The following is a 22,259-nucleotide window of genomic DNA, read 5'->3' on the forward strand; positions in this document are numbered from 1 at the left end:
TATATATATATATATATATATATATACACCACATTTGTTCATTCAGTTACAAAGTAGTATTTTAAAGAGCATTTATAGGTGCTGGGGTGAATGCAAACTAGATATAATATTTCCTGCTGTCAGTTTCACTACCTTGAAATGTAGTGAGGAGAATAAAATAATTACAAAATAATTACTTTACAAACACAAATGCAGTAAATAAAATTCCAAAGTGCTAGTCCCAGGAAGATGCCATTTCCAATTGTAGAATCAGAGGGGCTTTGTGGAAAAGATGTATTTTGAGATGGGGCTTGAAGAAAGGGTAAAATTTTGAGGGACAGATTGGGGGCATGATAAAGGGAAAGATGTAAAGAAGAAGCTTGATTAGCGAGAAGTAGGATCTGCTTAAAAACAGAAATAGTCCATTTGAGCTTAGACCTAGTATGCAAATAAGCTTAATAGAAGAAAAGACTTTACAAGTAACCTGAAATCAGCTCACAGAGGGATGTAAATGCCATGTAAAGGTGTTTGGAATCTCGCCAGGCAGCTATGGGGAGCATGTAGGTTGATTAACTCTCTACTTTAGGATGATTAATTAGCTTATAAAGTGGACAGGACAGGATGTGGGGAGACTAGTTAAGAACTTATTACTGTAGACTCAGGTGCCCTACGTATCAGTCTGAACTAGAGTGTTGGCATTGTGTGTAGAAAGGAAGGGTATTTGGAAGATTCTGTCTGTGCAATTGGGAGTCAACAGTAGATGAATAAGACTTGTTGAAGGTTGATTAAGTGAATTAATTTATTTTGGATTTAAACAGTAAGGTCTTGTGAATTTTTGCGGAAATAGTTGGCAGACCAGGAAAGGTACAGAGGAAACAAATGGTGATTACTCAAGATCATAGTTTGGAAAATGAAAAGATGTAAAAGGTCAAGAGATAACAGATCCTGGAGTGCTAGTGACAGCATCATTGAAATGACTTCATATGTTTTACCAACTAAATAAAGTTTAAATCCAGCTAGAACAGAGTGATTAGCTGGGGGAACATGTAGGAATTTCACAAAGAGAAACTGAATAGATACAATAGACAAATGGAGTGGATATGTGATAATGAAGAGGGAATTTCTTGAGGGGGAAGCAGTTCTGAATAATGATGAAATTCAGTTTGTATCCATGTGCATCATTAAACTAGATGAGGCCATGGTACTAGAAAGGCTCTCAATGTAGACAGGGTGGGGAAAAGATGGTAATCTGTGATAGAACTAAATTATACAACTAAAACACCCCCAAAACTGAATGAAAGTTCAGAGACAATTTCCAGGAACTGTTTCCACATCTAAGAAAACTGATATAAAAATTGGGCAAGGCTTAGTCAAGGAGCCCCACTTCTTCTGCCGGGTTCTGATTATTGGAGAATTGTTGCTCCCTAATTTTTCAAGAATTCAGCTGATCACTATGAATGCAAATATGCTTATTCTTTTTCACTGTACATTTGCAATCATTGAACAGGCTTAAAGTTTATTGATCCTCATTATTTATGAATTCCCTATCTGCAAATTCACCAACTCATTAAAATTTATTTATTTATTTGTGAGCCCAAATTAGTACTGGCAGTGTTTTTGTGGTAATTTGTAGACATGCACAGAGCATTGAAAACCTTGTGTTGCCCAACATACAAGTTCCCAGCTGAGGTCGAGCAAGGCAACCCTCTGCCTTCTTGTTTCAGCTCTCATACTGTGTCTTTTATATGCACCCTATGTTTATCACAGCATTGTTTAAATAGCCAAGATATGGACACAACCTAAGTGTTCAACAAAAGATGAACGGATAAAGAAGATGTGGTGTATATATATATATATATATATATATATATATATATATATATATATATATATATATATATATATATGTATGATGGAATAATAACAATAAAAAAGAAAGAAAGCTTGCCATTTGTGACACCATGAATGGACCTAGAGGGTATTATGCTAAGTGAAATAACTCAGGTGAAGACAAATGCCCTATCATTTCACTGCAATATGGAACCTACAAAATAAAATGAATTTAAAAACCCAGAAATAGACCCGTTAAACAAAGACAGCAAATGGGTGGTTGCCATGGAAGGGGGGTGAGTGGTTGGTTGACATAGGTAAAGTGGATAAAGAGGGACAAACTTCCAATTATAAATGAAATCAATCACAGGGATGAAAGTGCACCGTAGGGAATATAGTTGTTCATACTGTAATAACTGTATGGGGACAGCCGGTGACCATACTTCTCACGGTGAGCATTTGGCAATATATGGAATTGTTGAGTCACTGAGTTATACACCTGAAACCAATATAATATTGTATATCAACTACTCAAATTAAGAGAAACTTTATGAATTTTTATATATCTACTTAGTGCCACATTTTTTTGCATTTTTCTCTGCTTATCAATGGCTTCACTGTTTAAAATGTCCTGTATGCGTAATGCTGCAGTACTGTCTAGGCTCCTACTCACAAAAAGCTTTATGGAGAAAAAGCATGTGTTAAATAAGCATGAGTTATAGTGTTGCTGGCTGTGAGTTCAATGTTAATGAATCAACAACATGTTTTAAATAAGGTGTCTTGAAGCAGAAACACACAGAAATCAAGATTATGTATTGATCAGTTGATGAAAATATGACGAGAGGCTTGCAGAAAGCTAACCCTGTATTTCCCCTATGAGTAATTCTTCAGTATTCACTAATTCAGTGTTTGTGGTAACTCTATAGAACATGACTACTGCAAATAAGGAGAATTAACGTGTGTGTTTTGGTTGAAGGCAGCCATTCTTAGCTGTCTGGACCCTCACTCAAGTTCTTTATCACTAATAGCCATTTCGTCTTAAAAGCATATGAACTTTGCATAGGCACTGTCCTTTTGTTAAGTGGTTGATGAAAACCAAACTATGGCTGATTTAAATTTTTATTTTGAAGTTAATTTTAGACTTACAGACAAGCTACAAAACAGTGCAGCGTTTGTCTAGGTTTTCCCTGATGTTAACATCTTCATGACCACAGTGCAATTACTAAAACCAGGAAATCAACCTTGTTATAATAATACTACTATCTAATCTATAGACTGTGTTAGAATTTCTTACCTTTTCTCTTTCATATGCTTTTTTGGGGCCCAAGGTCCTATCAGGATCCCAACTTAGCACCATGTTTCCTCAGTGTCTTTCCATCTGTAACAGTTCTTCAGTCTTTCTTTGTCTTCCCTGACCCTGACACTTCTAAAGAGTGCTACTGGTCAGATATTTTGTACATGGTCCCTCATGTTTTCTCATGATTAGATTGAAAACACTGATTTTTGGCAAGAATACCACAGAAGAGATTATGACATCATATCAGGGTCAATGGTGTAAATATATTCTTGGCCAACGATGTTAACTTTGATCACTTGGTTAAGATAACGTTTGACACATTTCTCTACCATAAAGTTAATATTTTTCTCCTTTTAGTAAGTACAAGATGATTTTTTTAATGTTAAAATCTTCTGTAACATTACTTTTCAGTTAGTCAGCCAGCAAATTATCACTAATCAGTTCAATGCTTAGCACAGTGATAAGTAGTTGGCATAATTTTTAAATTGTATTTCACTCAGAACTGTCAGTCCAGTGGGGAGATAGGTATGGCACACCTTAAACAACACAGTGCAAGGAAAGAAAGACATAGAGAGCTACATTGTGGCAAATTGTGTGCCACGGAATATAAAAGCTATTGGCATGAGTAGGAAGGCTTCCTGTGGAAAATGGGGGCTCATGCTGAACTCTGAAGGGTAGATAGAATTTTTCTAGGTAGGAAAAATAACGTAAAAGAATTATAATATGATTCAGTTGGTTGAAAAATGATGTAACATAAAATAATTATAATTCAGTTAATTCAGTGAAGTATATTGAGTGCCCTAGCTCCTTGAGAACTGTCTAGAAGCCTGGAATGTACAAATAAAAAACAGAATCCCTACCTTCAAGCAACTCCCAGTCTAGTGAGAAAGATGGACATGTCTATGAATGGAGAGCAAATATGGTCAGTGTTGTATAGAGACCAAAGGAGAGAGTATTTTAGGTGTGGGGGAGCAATATCACACCTTACTGATGAAAAGAAGATAACTTTCAGGTTATCTAGTTGGACTTTCTGTCAGGAATACCAAAAATAGTTCCTGTGATGATGTCACTCAGTCTATACTTTAGTATTTTTTTGTCACAAGAAGTCAATTTCTCAAGACATCTTATTCTATTAATTTATGTCTCTTATTGATAGAAAAATTATTTTTCCTATTGTGCTAAAATTTACCTCCTGCAAACCTTACCCAGGGTCTAGTTCTTTCTTTCTTTGCTTCAAAGAATAATTCTACTCCTTCTCTTCTTAGGATGGTCCTTAGAGTATAAACATTACATCCTTTCTTAATGTCTTCCTTTCAATTTAAACATGAATAAAGCTATATACTCTATGTGATTTCTAGATTCTTCACAGTTCTTCACGTATCTGTCAATTAATTGACATGGCAACCAGAACTGAAAATATTCCAGGCTGTCCAACCAGTGGAGACACCATGTAGTTATCCTCTCCCTTGTTCTAGACACCATAATTCTATTAATACAACCTATGGTTGCTTTGGTTATTTTGAAAGTCAAACTGTTGGCGTGGTTTGCAGTTCCCTTATAAATAATACATTCCCTCCTACCCTATGCCTCACACCCTCACCATCACCTTGATCTCCTTCCCTGGAAATATTTTAAAGTAATTGTCATGTGTGGTCTCACTGACCCAGTTCAGTTGGAGTTTTGAAACTAGCATTCAAAACTTATTTATTCCTGTCATATTTTGTGCTCTTCATTTTGACCTCTAGTTGGAGTTCTCTTTGAACTTTGATCTTGTTGTCTGGCATAGCTTTTATTTCCACCCGCTCCTTTCAATATCTGTAGATTTGATAGGAATATAATCTATTTTCATCCAAGGCTTTAATAAAATAAACAAGACAGGGTCAAGAACAGAGCTCTTGGGCAAACCGCATATGTCTGGTCATTTTGCAATATAAAAATCTCCCGCCTGCACTCTGATTCAGCTCCCTTGTCTCCCTCCGGAGGGAATGCGTGGGAGGAAAGATCAGGATTGGTCATGGACAGTGCCTAGCCTGACCTGGCAGGAGCCCCAGGTAGCATGTCAGCCTGCAATTTCAAATCAGGTTCTACTTTGAGGGAGATGGGGTCTATCACGTCATATCCTAAAAGCCAGTAAGAGTCGCTATTGCTAATGACAATAATTCTGTCATACCATTTATAGAGCTTTCTCACATGCGTGGTCTTATAGACATGAAATGGCATGGGGTAAGTTACAAGGGAAGATTTGGGGCTAGGGAATAGCAAAAGGAAAGCAAAATTTAAAGCAGAATATTCTGTTAATGGAACTCCAGATGGATTGGAGTGAGAAGAAATCGGAGTGGAGAGGGAAGCTAGTAGGGAAATTCCTGGAGTTATGCAGGAGGTGAGGAGGCAGAGAGCTTAAGACAAGGACAACAGTGAGAAGAGGAGAGGAAGGAACAGATAAAAGACACATATTTCACAGAAGAGCAATAGGACTTTGTAACTAAAAGTGGGTTGGCTGGAAAGGTAAGTCAGAGATAACTCCCACATTTTAAATTGATGGCTCAGTAGACAGAAGCAAAGGGTTTGGGAAGAGAAATCCTGTTTAAGGTGGGGTTGGCCTTCTTGCTGGGTTACTTAATGTTGATGACAGAAAAGAGTAACTCTTAGCTGAGAGCCTGGCTGAGTTGTCAGCCATTAGCATAGAGAGAAGGGTGTCTGTGGGGTGCTACATTCAGGTAGGAGCTTTGTGGTGTGGCAGAACTGTTAGATCACTAGCTGTCAGGACCTGGCTGCTTACTTAGCAGGTTTCAGCGGCGTGCTTTCCTGGGCCATGCGTAGATGATAGCAAAATGATAAACACTGTTTCTGATTGAACCAAGGATAGCTTAACCTTTGCAGATCCACTTAAGATGTAGTAAATGGTATACGTGGTTCTGAAAATCTTGGAAATGGAGGTTGGCCACTGAGTCATAGGAATGAAATCTTGGCTATTGTATTCTTTAGTCATCAGCAAATATTCTGACAAAACTATCTACCTAAATGGAACATTCTACTTTTTTCTTTCAACAAATGCTCAATTTATAGGCTCGCTACACCCACAAAAAAAAAACAAAACAGAAAATGAAAAGATATTAACTTGAAGCCCCATTAATCAGCCGTTAGAGAGGATCCTGTTATTAGGCTCCTGACCTAATAACCAGACATTCACCCAGCACCTGCCTGTGCTTACGCTGAGTATGCCCACGCTGGGCAGAAGTCATCTGGGCATGTCGATACCACATGCAAGAGCAAGAGAGAAAATAGGGTAAAATGGCCAAATAAAAGTGCTGGAAATCTTCCATGCAAGTAAATTACTGTAAGAACAAAACGTGTCACAACCACTTCTTCCTTTTTAGCCTTTTGCACAGTTTTCTGCACGTAACCCACTTGATCCCTTAGGAACTACCACTGTTGAACTCTATGCTCTCAAACATCTCTCTGCTCTCTGCTTTTGAGTCATTTCGGTATTCGGCTGTTGGTGTTTCCAGTTTGTGCCTGCCCCTCCCTCACTCCTCTGCTGCACTTGCAGTTTTTTGCTCCAAAACATCTTCAGAAACCAAGGGCCAAGATTGCCGTACATTGTTAGTTAAGCGAATCGATATACAGTTCTTGGTGGGGTTCTAAAATAAAAGCGTAACACTAAGGGGAAGACATTCGTCTTGCTACTTTGATGTTACAAAGGGTGTGATCTGCTCACTTCTGCCTTCAAGGATGGGCTCTAGGAGGTTGAGGTTGAAGACAAACTGACTTCTGGGTAAGGGGGCAGGGCATGTTGCTCTGTTTACGGTGTAGATTATTAGGTCAGAAGTTAGTACATATTTTAGGGATAGAAAGCAAAGTGTCATGTCTGGGAAGCTGAGAAATAATAGACTTTCCTGTAATCCATCTGGTGAAATAAAAATTTAGCTTTATATAAAATTGTAAAAATAAAAATAAAAATGAACATGCATATTCTCCTCCCACTTTAGGTGCCTTCTCCCAGATATACACATTTATAGACATCTTTTGTTCATTTTCCTGGTGGCCATTTTCTTGAACCAGAGAAAAGTGGTTTTCATTCCGCTAATAGGAATACAGGTCATTTTCAGTGCTTCTGGAGAGTTCTGTCCCTAGTAACTCCTGGAACAATGCTCTGAGAGCTGGACATGCAACCTTTGGGTACAGAAAGAAAAGGGAGAGTCACTTACAAGATCACGGCTGTCTGAAGACTACTGAAACATTAAGAAGTGCCATGATTGGCTCAGAGCTTCCGGTTTGGTGTTAGGCTTCTTGAGGGTTATTTGTGAATCCCTGTAGGTATCCAGGTGGGCTTTTCATGAGTTGGGTGATATGGAGCGTTCTTTTCTTTCTTTGCATGTTCTGTGCGTATACATGTGGCCATACTCTGCCTTTTCCAGGCCACGTACCGTTAAAGGAAAAAATATTTCAAGATTTAAAACTTATGCTCATTTTTAGGTTGACTATTTTAAATTGATATAGAAACAGTTTAAGATCACCATTTAGATTACCTTTAGTAATATCAACAAGAGACAATCTGTTGCACTTGCAAATTAGAATAGTGCTTATATCTGTATCTCCAATGATGGTCTTTTTGTCTTTAGTAGATCTGTGTAGGGCATGTGACTGTATTGCATTCCCATTTTATACATGGTTAACCTAGAACCCAGGGAAGATCAGACTCATGGTCATGCTGGGATATGGACAGCAACAGACGGGGGCTCTGGAAGGGACAAGACCAGAAGTTCAATTAAGCAGAAGGGTTTGGTGGCAGCAGATAAAGGCTCAAGCAGAGAAGAGTACATTGAGGCAAATAAATAGAGTCCCCAGTTCTCAAGGTCAGGTGACAAATGAGGGTATGTTAACAAGCAAAGCTTAAAATCAGTTTTAGGAATGGAAGGCTTCCTCTCTGTTGAGTTTTACGCTGTTTGCTGGTACAGGTGGCTGTAGGACCTCAGGATTTAGTCATAGCCAGACAAAAGTCCAAAGACGAATCCCACCCCTCAAGGAGACAAGGACAGAGACACACAGATTGCCTCATAATTGGTCCTATATAAATGGCACTCTGAAACCAAACTTCTATATCTAAGTTCATTGCACAATTCCTTTCATAAAACTGTGGGTTGCAGTAGTTGAAAAGCCATTCCCTTATCTTAGTGAAAGGGTTTAGGGAAAGACTGGAGAATTCAGTTTTAAAAAGGATCCCAATAGCCCCATAAGAGGAAAAAACTTCCCAGAGAACTTTTTTGCAAGCAAAATGATTTGTCAATTAGTTTTGCAAATGCCTCCATAATCAGCATAAGGAATGTAGAGTTGTTAGGAAAACAGAGCAGGTACTCCACAATATATAGGTATATGACATATTCTCTAAGAAAAGATGTATCTAGATAGCAATCCAAATTAAAGCCAAATTTAGAAATCAACCTCTTCCTCCAAAAAGAGTTTCTAGAAAGTAGTGACAGTCAATATCACTTTGAGATGTTGACGTAAGAACCTTCTTAGCTGATATGATTGCCCCTAGAATACTGATGGGGAAAGGGGAGTCATCATATTTATTGAGTAGCTACTTGGTCTTTGCATATTGTGCACATTCCACATTTAATCCTCCTCACAAACCCCATAATGGAGGAATTATTATTTCTGTTTTAGAGATGAGGAAACCATAGGTTGGAGAGTCTAAGCAGCCTGTCCACCACCACCACCCAATTATTCATTCCAGTAGAGCCAAGATCCAAAGCTAAATCAGGCTGTTTATCCCAAAGCCAGACTTTTTACCCTGCACCACTTTAGCCCCTCCCCAGTCTTAACTGAGTGAATCTCATTATAGTTGAAGAACATCTGGCATTGAAGACGGTTTGACAATTAACCATTTACCAAGCTGAGATAGGATTTTGCCCTGTGAGTAGAAAGGACAGTTGATTCAATTTATCTTATGCCAGAAGAAGGAAGTTTGGCAAGACATTTTTCATTGATTTGATAAAGTACTTATTTTCTTCTTCCCAAGTTTCACCTTAATCCATGTCCATAAGGATTTTGGCTCTAATAAGATTGTATAAAATGAGGTGGTTTGGGGGCCCAAGAACTAAAATATATTTGACTTTGTTCCTTTTTGCTGTTGTTCCATATTATGGGACATGGATATTTTTAAGTCCACTGTGCCATTCTTTATTATTCTTGCAAGCAAACTTCCACTGTTCCTGATAAACATTGATGCAGACGTTCTAATGTCCAGATCTAACTCTGTACTATTTATAGAACAGGGGTCCATCAAAATTTATCAAACAAACTTTATCTTTATAAAAGGCCAGAGAGTAAATATTTTAGGCTTATCAAGACCTCTCTCACAACTCTTCTACTGGGCTGTTGTAGTGAAAAAAAAAAAAAGAGTTAAAAAAAGAGAGGGTAAACAAATGGGTGTGACTAGATTCACATAGTACATAGATGGACTTGGCTCAAGGGCTGACCCCTAAATTAAAAAGAAAGGAGTTTGTTTACCAACAAAAATGTATTAAAAAGCAACCCACCATCTCCCTGTATGTCATGAAGGGTTCTTTCCCAGTATACAGCAGAACATGGAGAAATGGCTGTTCATCTGAGGTCTTCAGTCACAGGGTTTCTCAAAAAATACAACCACTCTCTTCTGTAATTTGCTGTTTCAGTCAAACATTCATATGAATCAGTCTTTGAGAGTTTGGTTATATTATCCATTTTATTTCTGGGAGAAGGGATGCCCCTGTTCCCTTTGCTAAATGTGTTGGTACTTCTTAAAGACCATCTTCTAGCAATTTTCCTAAAATGCATGTCCTCTCCTAAGCAACTGTATTAAAGAGTTCCCTCCCACCTTGATTTTCTGTCATATGCCTTTGCTGTATCTGTTATTGCCCTTTCTCTTTGAAATCTTCACACTGGGACCACCTTTACCTACAACTCATTTATCTTTTGTTTATTTATTTTTTAGACAATAGTCTGTCCTCTGCCGATTTCACTCACACAGAGTAGTGTCATAGCTAATCTAGAAACAGTGCATAATCCCCAAGTCACCCCTACTTTGGAATGCATTATGTGATTTTTTATGAGGAACAGATTTACTTTGGGAATTGTATTCTTCTCAACCTAATATTGAAAGTCTTTTTTTATTAAGGTATCAACCTAATATTAAAATCAACTGTAATTTCTGAAGAACCTCATTGACCAAAGTGATATAGAAGTGTGTTTCTGATTAGGAAAATTGTTTGATGTGGATAATACTTATACAGATAATGAGAGATTTGAGTATATGAATAACCAAATAACAGTTGGCATGCCAATCAACAGATATATTTTGAAGCCCCGCTGTTTGTCATTGGATATGTAGCCTGTACTTCAATGTTATTAGGCTCTTTCATGTGTATTATTTTAAGCTTTACAAGAACTGTATTACAGAGATATTATTTTCATTTTGTGGATTATGCTTTGAGAAGTAAAATGACTTCCCACAGGTCTCAGAAGTATAAAGAAGAGTTGGGATTTTTATTCAGTCTTCTGATAGTAGATCCAGCACTATTTAAAGAGCTATCTATGGGTATATAGTGAATAGACTCCATGTAACCCAGAAACATCATTGCCCTCCTTATTTCTGGACACTGAGAAGACCATAGATATAACACATGACAGAGCTTCTGCCTGGAGGGAACTGGTAAACTATTTTCCAGGATAAGGCATATATGCACTCATACTTGCATGCTTTTGTACATATGCTTCTCTCTGCAGGCCCTGTCTTTTATCCCTGTCTATCTGTTTTCCTTCTAGCCAATATACTTAGCAAATTTATTGAGATATAATTTACATGCAACAAACTGCATCCATTTAAAATATACAACCAAGGAGTTTTGATAGGTTTACATCTATAAAATGGCCATGACATTCCAAATACAGAACATCTTCACCACTTCCCAAGGTTTCCCTCTGGCCCTGGCTCTAGACAAGCACCGATCTGCTTTTTGTCATTATAGATCAGTTTGCATTTCCTACAGCTTTGTATAAATGGAATCATACAGTATATCCTCCTTTGTGTCTGGTTTCTTTCATTCAGTACAAAGATTTTGAGGCTCATCGATGCTGTTGCATGCACGGGTAGTTTGTTTCTTCTCATTGCTGAGTAGTATTTCATTGTAGATGGATATGTCACAATTTGTTTATCCACACACCAGCTGATGGATATTTGGGCTCTTTCCAGTTTTTGGCAATGGTGAATAAAGCTGCTGTGAACACGAGTGTACAAGTCTTTGTATAGACATATGTTCTCATTTCTCTGTGGTAAACTGTAGGAGTAGAATTGCTGGGTCATTGGGTAGATGGATATTTAACCTTGTAAGAAACTGCCAGTTATCCACAGTGGTTCACAATTTCACATTCCCACTAAGAACATGTGACTTCCAGTTTTTCCATATTCTTGTCAAAACTTGTTACTGTCAGTCTTTGGAATTTAGTCATTCTACTGGGTGTGTGGTAGTATTTTTCTGTGATTTTAATTTGCATTTACCTGAAGACTAATGACTGTGAGCATCTTTTCACATACTTATTGGCCATTTATATATCTTCCTTTGTGAAGCTTCTGTTTAAATTTTTATCTTTTTTATTAACTTGTCATTATTATTGGATTATAAGGTATCTTGTTTATACTAGATACCAGTCTGCCATTTTTTTTTCATTTTCTTAATGGTGTCTTTCAAAGAGCAAAAGTTTTATGTTTTGATCAAGCCCAATTTATCAGTTTTTTTCTCTTACATTTCTTTGTATCTTATCTTTGTTACCTTTGCCTATCTCCAAAGTTTCAAAGATCATTTTCCCTGTTTTCTTCTAGAAGATTTACAGGTTTAGCTTTTACATTAAAGTTTATTGTTTACTTTGAGTTGATTTTTATATATGGTGTGAAATAAGGGCCAATGTTCATTCTTTTCTATACACTTATCTCATTCTAACAGCATTTGTTCAAGCATCTTTTTGCCCCCATCGAATTGCATTGACGTTTTTGTCAAAAAAAAAAAAAATCCCTTGAGCATATAAATGTGAGTCTATTTTTGGACTCTATTCTGTTCCATTGATCTGTATGTCTATCCTATCCTCCATTATTACCACAGTCTTTATTATCATACCTCTATAAATAATCTTGAAGTAAAGTAATCCATTCTTTTAAAATTACTTGGAAACTTCTAGAACTTTTATATTTCCATATAAATTTTAGAATTAACATGTCAGTTTCTGCCAAAAAAACCCAAAAAGCTTGCTGAAATTCTTATTGTGAGATTGTTTTGAGTCTATAGCTCAGTTTGGGTAGACTTGACATCTTCATGACGTTGGAGTCCTTGAGTCTATGAACCTGGTATGTCTCTGTGTTTCTTCAGGTCTTCAATTTCTCCAGAAATGTTTTGCCATTTTCCTTTCACACTGTATCTATTACCTAGGGATGTAGTAACAAATTGCCACCAACTGGTTGGTTTTAAACAACAGATATTAATTCTCACAGTTCAGGGACCAAAAGTCCAAAATCAAGGTATTGGCAGGTTGGTCGCTTTTGGGTGCTTTGAGGGAGAATCCATTCCATGCCCAGCTTCTGGCGTCTGCCGGCAATCCTTGGCACTCTCTGCCTTGGTCTTCACGTGCCCTTCTCCTTCTGCGTCTTCACTGCCTCCTTTTCTGTCTCATAAGGACACTGCCATTGGATTTAGGGACTAGCCTAATCCAGGATGATCTCATCTCAAGATCTTTGATTACATCTGCATAAACTTATTTTTTTAAAATGTCATGTTCTGAGGTTCCCAGTAGCTGCAATTTAACTCACTATACAAATATTTTTGAAAATTTATTCCTAAGTATGTTTTAAGTGCTATTATAAGTAGATTTTGAATTTTCATTTCCAATGATTTGCTGTTCATATATCAAGGTATAGTTAACTTATATGAATTAATATTGTGCCTTATGATTTTGCAAAGTGCAGTGATTAGTTCTAGTCATTGTTATGTAGATTCTTTTGAGATTTTCTACATAAACAAGCAACTTACTTCTTTTCCTATCTATGCCTTTTATTTTTTCTTGCTGTATTACAGTTGCTAGGATGTCCTGTGAATTGTTGACCGGAAGTGGAAAGAGCAGGCATCTTTGCCTTGTTCCCAGTCTAAGAAGGAAATAATTTTATAGTTAACCATTAAGGATTATATTAACAAGTTTTTTATAGAATGCTGCTTATCAGACTGAGAAAATTCTTTTCTATTCCTAATATGTTGAGTTTTTGAAAATCATGAATATGTGTTGAATTTTATCAAATATTTTTTCTGCATCTATTGAAATAAAGAAATGCTTTTTTCTCATTTGTCCTATTAATGTAAACACATTAAAATTGATTTTTTAAATATAAAAACAATCTTACATTCCTGGAGTAAATCCTAATTGGTAATACTGTATTTTTCATATGTTGTTAGATTGGATTTATTTAATTCTGTTAAGATTTTTGCATCTATGTTCACGAAGAATATTTTGCTGTATTGCATTGTCATTTATTTGTCCAATTTCGATTAAAAATGAGTTTGGGAACGTTTGCTCTTCCTCTGTTTTCTGAAAAATTTGGAAGACTAATGTTGTTTCTTACTTGAATATTTGATATAAATCACCAGTGATACCATTTGGACCTGGAATTTTTTCTGGGGGAAAGTTTAGGTATTGAATTTAAGTGCTCTAATAGATATAAGGCTATTTAGATTTTCTGTTTCATCTGTGTCATTTTTGGTAAGTTGTATTTTTCAAGGAATTTGTCCATTTTATCTGAGTTCTAACTCACTTATTTTATATCTCTAGCCTACATATTTTCTCCTCTATTGAATGTCTCCAATAGAAGCTATTTCTCATCCTTTGTGCATACTTCATCCAGTATCATTTGGGGTTGTTTGTCCAAAGGTCTCTTCCTATACTAAAATAAGGGACCTTTAGCACATAATCGATATCAACACCTCCCAAATGTTTAACTAATTACATGATTCTACTTATCATTGTTTAGCTCATAGTTACACAGGCATGTTCCTATCTCTGAGATTATGAACATCTTTTGAAAAATAAGTATTATTCAGTGCTCATATTCCTTCTATTCTTATATTTAGAATAATTTTTAAGCTATTAAAATGAACAGACTTGTTGAACAATACCAAAAAAATGAATATTCTATAAATTCAGAGCGGTTACACAGAAATCTGGAAAATTTTTATCAATAGAGAGAAAGGAATAGGGAACTAACATCAACAAGTGCTTACTATGTGCTAGGCACTGTGAAAAACAATTTGTATTCCTTAAGTCAATCAACCTAAAAATAATTAATCATGAAAGGTGTTATTATCCCTATTTTATAGGTCAGGAATCCAAGGCTCAGGAAAGTGAAGTACCTTGCCCAAGACTACAGAGATATTAAGTGGCAGATCTGGGTTTCAGATCTAAGTCTGAATGAGCCCTTTATCCATGTTCCTGGAGTCAGTTATACTTTTGCCCATTCAGTTTTCTACAAGGCCCTTAATGGGTTTTCCCATGTTATCCTCTCAGTTTGGTCGAGTAGAATATCTTGTGGTCCCACCCCCTTGAGTGTGGGAATCACAGTAAGCTTAGGAAAACTCCAAAGTGTTCCCTGAGTATTCATTCTGGCTATAGCACAAAATATACAGGAATAGCGTGGAAGATCCGAAGGAGACATTGCACAGTACGCTGCTTACCTCTCTGCTGTCCTCATGCTGTGCGTCAGTTTACTGATGATGTGCGACTCTGGCCTTATTTTGGTGACAGCAGTTGCCACTCTTCTGCATGTGGCTAATTGGGGGCATCACTGGTTGCCGAGTTTCTACCCAAATGGTGTAAGGGAAATTAGGAGGCCAAGGCCATGATAATTCAAGCACTCTCCAGGGCTTGGTGTGGAAGGAGAGGATCTTTCCTTACAGATTATCTTCCCTTTGCATATGTACCATATTGGTCCTGCTTAGAAAGATCTGTGGGCTAATTTGTGCAAGGCACGTTCTTTCTCCTCATGTCTGATACAAGAACTATGAAACACCAGATCCGACCATACAGCCTTTCTTCTGCTGCTAACGAGGGTGCTTCCACCTTAAGGTTCTTTCCCCCCTACAAAATAGTTCTCTGTAAGTCACCCAGTTGGGGTTGCCAATGATAATCAGGCTTGTTCTCAATTAGAAACGTGACTAATGTAATGTTACCAATACATCTTAGCCAAGGGACTGGAGAGAGAAGGCACGTTTTTTTTTTTCTATGATTCTGGCATATCAGTTGAAAGAAGATGATTCTGAGGTCTCTCCCAATGTGGGGGGGGAAAAAAAGCATTTGTTTAGGTATTTGCATACAATACTAGGTCAGAAATTTGCTACTTCTCCAGGGAAATTATTTGCAACACATCACTGAAGAGACAACAATTGACACTGGTCATCTCCTGAGCTCTGCCACGGTGAGGGTGATACTTTTATGCATTACAAGCACCAGACAAGGGAACTGGACCAATTCCCTCCCTTGAAATTCTAGTCTTGGTTGGAATGAGTCCCTTAGGCATCCACAACTCTAGGTTCTTTCTAACTAGGAAATGAAGCAAATGCTTTCAGGGCTGGTCACATGAGGGGAAAAAAAGACTGTAAGACATCCCTGCGTTTTAAATGTCAGAGACCAACATGGGCATCTTTCTCACCTTTAGGTAGTAGATGAAGCTTCTTAGTGGTCTGAGCATCAAACTTGTTGAGAGAAGGACATTCTTGAGATTTAACATTAATTAATAAGTCTCATTCAGGCAAACCTAGGTCAAATGATATTCTACAGAGAGGGGAGAGAGAAAAGCATAGAATAAATGCATGAGCCCTTAGAAGCTGTTTTCAGTTGAGGATTTTTGAGTAGCCTCTTGAAATCAAGGGACACAACAGGGATAGGAGGAGTTGGGGAAAAATGACAGGCAAGATATAACCACTTTTTCCTTCCCGTCTAATACTGTGCTGAGGCAAACCGCAGTCCCCCAGGGAAGCTGCCTTATAAAAACTCGTTGAATGAATGGAATGAAAGAAAGAATGGATAAATGTTAGATTCTGAACTCTCTTGCATGGCAGCTTCAAATCACGGCACATTTGTTGTGTCCCATCTGGGTGTTACAGGAGGCCAAGAGAGGTGTTGCTCTTAGGTCCTAGGAGCTGAAACCGCGCTCTGCCCTGCCTGGATAGGACAAGCTTCTGGCAGCTTCTGCTATCCAGAGGCAGAATGGACCCTCTTGCCTACAACCAGAGCACTACTGCCAGTTCCAACAAAACCCCTGTGTTGCCTAAGGAAGCAGTGTTTCTTCTTACTAGGTACAATCTTGGCTCCACTGCCATGCGTGGGGCTCTTCTTGGAAACGTACTTCAAAGACCTTCCTATATTGCATCGCTATCTGATTCTCCTGCTGAGGCCTTATGGAAGGAATGAGTTGGGACAGATTTTCCCCATTCTTCATGTTGTACTATAGAGAAGTGAACTTGATTTCAATGAGATGACCCTCTTCTTTTCGTGTTTTTCTACTCAGTTTCACCCGTAACGCTTTCAGATCACTGTCTTTGTTGAAGATTCTGTAGAGAAACAGAAAAGTGCAAAAAAGATCAACTGGCTACTGAAAAGTAAAATGGCATTTAACTGAGACTCATGTTGCAAAATCATGGGCCAAAAAAAGGTGTTTTGCTAAAAAAAAAAAAAAGCCCTGTAATTAAACTTCAGGGTAGCATAGCACATCACTGTCTTTTTTTGTGGTTTTGAGTGTATTTCATTCATACACTGTAAGTAGATATCTGTTGTATCACTAATAATTGCTCTGCTAAATTGTATGCTCAGCATTGCACATCAGTTTAACATTGTTTAGTCATGACACTGTTATTTCTTTTCTGTACTTTTTTTAAGCTGTTTCTGAGTGGTGCTTCCTTCACATATGCTTTCAATTTTAAATAACACAATCTGTTTATTCCACTAGGCATCACTATTTGCTTAAGTTAATAATCAGATTGCGATTGTGTTGTAAATAGGTCGATTTTTGCCTTCCCTTGACAGGAAAAGCTGTGGATGCTAAAAAAGAGAACTGAAAGAAATAGAAATTCTACCAGTCTTTTATGAGCTCAGGGATTAGAGTAAGCAGAGCTAAATGTGTTGGGGCAGGTGGGAAAGAAAGAAACAAAACAGAAGTTTTTAGAGCTTTTACTCTAAGCCACTCCCATGTCCCCCTCCTCTTCTTTCTACCACTGCCCAACCCCTGCCCCACAGTCAGAATCCAGGGCACAGGGCACCTCAGGAGCCCCAGGGAGAACAAGAGTGAGGCTAGGGTCATCCTTGCTGGGCAGTTGTAAGAGTTCAAAGCAGAAACACCAGGAGGAACAACCTACTTTTCGTGTTTGTAAAACTGCATCAGAGAAACTTCAAAATTGCATCAGTGATCCCAGAACCTTTATCAGTAAAGAAGTTTCTGCATTGAAAAGACTTAATCTTGTTGGGATCTTTTGAGGTAGGAAACTATGATGAGAAATAAACATTCTCTATATTCCTATGTATTGGGTATACCATGGAAACACTGGAGAGATTGTTTGCCAAAACGTCTTGGCAGTTTTCAAAGATGGCAGGCCAAGTTATAAGAGAATGAGGGGAAGGAGAGGCTTATGTACTACTGAGTCCTGCATTGTGTGTAAAACACAGGTTTCAATATAAAGAAATCTGTTGCATAAAAACCTTGAGAAAAATATCACTCTCTTTTCTTTACCACAAAGATACCTCATGCAAGTAGCCTGTTCTTCAAAAAGAAATGTATTAGAAAATAAGAAAATTTTAAGAAAATCAACATGATCCTAAAGAAGCAGACATCTTCATTTTGGTTTTCTTTTCCATTTGCTTTTCCATTTAAGAGTTAAGACAACATTTCAGCAGAGAAATGTGGAAAAGGGTAAAGGGAAATCAAAAAAGTTATTCTGTGACTTGTCCAGGAGGGAGCTGTGTTAATCGAGAATGGCTTGCTTGGCTATATATCAAGTCTGAGGAGAGAGCAGGAGTAGATTTTGAAGCAGATTTCCCAGGGAGACTACAGGATATAGATAGATAGATAGATAGATAGATATGTAGATAAACATACACATACATACATACATGCACATATATACATATATAACTTTTACCAGAATGGTATGTGCATATACACTATTATATACATTTTAATATATATTAAAATGTGTGTATGTGTATATGTGTGTGTATATATGTGTATATATATACACACATTTAAAAAGTAGGTAAGAGTAATTTCATTAGATACGTGGTAATATCAGACAGAAATTCTTCTAAAAGTATTTCATGTATATTGATCTAGGATCAATGAGTTTCTCTAAGAAGTCTTTTGACTCCTAAAGAGGGAAATTGAAGTGCAAAAGAGTGAAGGGATTGATGAAGGAATGGAAACCAGGTTTCCTGACTCAAGGCCGGTGGAAGTGTCTTTGACCATAAGAAATCTTCTAGGGAGTCTCTCTGGGTCTTTCATGTAGATACTTTCCAGGGTGATCAATGTTATAGGAATGTTTAGCAGGTGTGTTTTCAGTAGAGGTCATGAAATAGGGCACTACCCAATTCCACTAATCCCACTAGGCCGGGTGCCACATCCTAATGTTCATTGGAGGCAGTGGTGGTTTCATTGCAGACAGATCCAGACAATACAGTTGGATGGGACACAGGATACCTGGGTGTCAGGCCTGACTTCATCTTTACAGTGTGATTTGAGTGAGTTATCTATCCTTCCTGGACATCAATTTCCCTTTATGTGAAATAGGATGACTTTCTCTTCCCATCCACATACTTTCTTATTGCCCAAGGAGCTTGTCAAAATTTCTTTGTTCCACTCAACAATCAGGAGATTTTTGGAGACCGCTAAAGGAAGATCCCAGTCTACTATGATTAATTCTACCGTTCTGAGATTCTTAACATTTTTCTTCTCTCACTTTGTATGTTCAAACTCTAAATTCTTTTGAACATCAATTAAAACACTCCATTTTCTAAATCTAAATTCAATCTAAATCATAAGTGTGAAGAAAGTATTTTTGTAAGAGAATGGAGTCTAGAGAGAGACAGGGACTCTGCAGGTCTAGAATCTCCATGGAGGGAATTTAAGAGTTAATCTAGGCCAATCCTCTCATTTTGTAGTTGAGGGAGCTAATGATCTGAGAAATAAAATGTATCATCCCAGGTTACTATGACAAAGCTAAGCAGAGCATCCGCATATCTTAACTCTCAGTTCTCTATTCTTTCCATTTGTTCATGTGTCTTGGGACCACAATAATTAGAAATAGAACCTGACAAGGATATATAAGGCTTTGGTTTTCCCCAGGGCCAGATTCCAGCTCTGTGTGCATAACTTGGCCAGCACAGCTTTAGCATCCTCATGGAGTACAGACGATTCATGGTTGCTGAAGCCTCTTCTTTGTTCCTTCTTGTCCCATAAGACCCAGCCCAGAATCTGGCTCTAATTGACCTCCTACCTTTCCTTGTTTACTTTGGGCATGGTTGAGTTCCCACTTTATCTTACAGCTATTAAATGTTGTCTTCAAGTTGACTCTACTCATTTGATACTCAGCATTGACTGAGCGCTCTCTGCGTGCACAATCAATGGGCTAGATATACAGCGCTGTATCTCAGTCTCTTAATTGCAATCATGGTGCATCTTGTCCTGCATGAGGTATGCTTACAGTGCGGGGGTGGGTGCTGGAGAAGGGGACGCTGAGGTGATCCAAAGGAGTCAAAGAAGACAGTGGATCAGGTGATAATTCTCCTTTACTCTTGCTGCCCTTCCTTATCCGGGCAGAGAAGTTAATTTTATGGAATTTTGCAAAGTAATCTCTCCCTTGTTTTCAACAGAAGAGAGGTCATTTGTAGGATTTCTCCCCCTACCTCCATGTCCACCTCCAGTTCGATACCTGACCAGTTCTCCATGAATTTTCCGAACAAAGCTAGTTTCCTGAAACCTTAATCAAGTCTCCCTGTACTCTGGCAAGCACGTCTCTAGGGCCCAGAGATATACACATATGGAGATGACTTGGGGTGAAGACATGATTTACTAATCATTTCCTCCCCTACTTTCCTTTCCAAATCTGTTTTCTCTGTTTACATTGTTTACATTGTTTTTAAAAAGACATTGACAAGTAGGCACCTAGATGTTTACTAGAAACCCCCAAGCACCATTAATGTTTCGAACAGAATCTGAACACCAGCTAGATTTGTTTGGTTGTTTTATTTTCAAAGTTTGTTTCCTCCTTCCTCAGCTCAGAACTTTCTCACTTTTTCAGAAATTTGAAGGTATGGATTTTGAGTAATTAAGCTCATGGCAGGAGAGGAAAATCATTAAGTATAGATCGTTTGCCTCTGTAAAACCAGTTGATTGGTCTGTGTTACATAACACTATGACCCTAGGTTATATTAGACTCCCGGAAGGGTCCAGAATGAGCAATCATGTATAAAGCACCTATTAGGTGGCAAGCGCAGTGCTAAGCACAGTAACATCAAAATCAGCACCTGTGTTCATTCAGTGCCCGTTAAGTATCACGCAGAGCTAAGCATGTACACCTACGGGTCCATAAACTGAACTAGTTTCCAGACGTGGGATAGGTAGTCCAAATATCACAGTGAATCTTTAAAGACTTAAGAATGCCAAAAATTTACTGAGGCTTCCTGATTTGGGAATGCAGGATGGTCGGTACCAGCCTGGATTGGAGCACACAGCCCAATATTCCTGAAGGGCAGAGCATCGGAGCCCAGAAAGCCATCCTGGCAACTGCTGATGTCGTTCGTTCTCTGTGGTCTTCATGTCACTGCTGTTTGTAGCATGGAGAGACTCCTTGAGAGGCGTCGAATGTGCAAGTTGAAAATGCCCAAGGTAGCCGTTGCCACTCCCTGGAGTGCCCCCTATTCATCTGTCTCTGTTTGAATCTCATCAGGAATTCTGATACTGTCTTTGGACCTTGGCCCCAAAACCGTGTCTCAAAATAATGTCGCTGTGTTCTCGTAACGTTATTAATTCTGTGCACCCAGTGCTTTTGAAACTCGTCTACTTTACAAATGCTCAAGGAAATTTCATTGCCTCGTTTTGAAGCTCCTCCCTCCTGTGCTGTCATTAGTGAATAATGGGGGAACCAAGACCCACAGGGTGTGGTTATTACTAACGAGACCTTGGGTGTTTCACAAGCTCACTTGGAATGAACTTGAGGCCGTTCGTACATAGTCACTCATTTTTCCTTACCACGGCTGGGTTGAGAGACCCAGATTCTATTCTTGGGCCCTAACTTCTTGGGAAAAGCATTTAGCCACTAATTGTCTCAGTTCCCAACTATGAAACAGGAAGAGTGATAGAAGGATATTTGCTTTCCCCTCTCCCTATCCTTAGCTTTAGAACCTAAGTAGCTTTTAAAGTATCTGACAAACCTGAAACGTCTAAAAGTGAAGAAGGATTTGTATCTTGACTTTATGACCATTCATGAAAAGGTGACATACAGTCTTAGAAGTCTGACTGGAAACCCTGAAGTCTGAATTGGAATCCAAAGGATGGCTCACCACCTTGAGTACTTCTCTCATTTACACTGGAAAGAGCTTAGAGATCCAGAGATGGTGAAGACTGTAAAAGGAGCCCCACCTTCTGAAGAGCATTACTTTGGTCAGCAAAAGTGTCTTCAGGATTAGAGGTGAGCATGCTCTTGGTCTCTGCAGCCTTCCCACCTCCCCCACTCCTGTCTCTCATAGACTCCAGGCTGTGTAGCAGTTTCAAAAAATACACAGACAACTCCAGACCAAGCCCCTGGCCTGTATCCTTGGTTGCAAATCATCTCTAGACTCTTGGCCTTGCAATCTCAATCTTCAAAAGTCCCAGGGGAAGAAATATGCCTCTTTGCTTGCCAGCCTAAACCTGATGACTGAATGGCAGGGAACCTGAACCAAAATAGAACTTGGCTCTTAGATACAATGTTTCATCCAAGAGTAATGATTTTTCTAATGTCAGGCTCAATTCTCTTACTACACAGGTAATATGGATCTTACCTTTCAGAAGGGCCTTGATTCTGTGTTTCTGTTTCTCTTCCTCAGTTTACCCACT

At 38.3% G+C, this 22,259-nt stretch overlaps 1 protein-coding gene across 1 annotated transcript in view; it reads left to right on the forward strand.

Moving 5' to 3' along the window:
• Positions 1–22,259, forward strand: part of BLID (BH3-like motif containing, cell death inducer) — an 84,933-nt gene that overhangs the window by 43,110 nt on the left and 19,564 nt on the right. The window contains 2 exon segments of the mRNA XM_073240029.1: positions 16,308–16,418; positions 16,421–21,852. Of these exon segments, the coding sequence (XP_073096130.1) occupies positions 16,308–16,418; positions 16,421–16,588 (279 nt within the window). The 3' untranslated portion in view covers positions 16,589–21,852.

The sequence above is a fragment of the Manis javanica genome, chromosome 6 (assembly GCF_040802235.1).
Source record: "Manis javanica isolate MJ-LG chromosome 6, MJ_LKY, whole genome shotgun sequence".
NCBI lineage: Eukaryota > Metazoa > Chordata > Mammalia > Pholidota > Manidae > Manis > Manis javanica.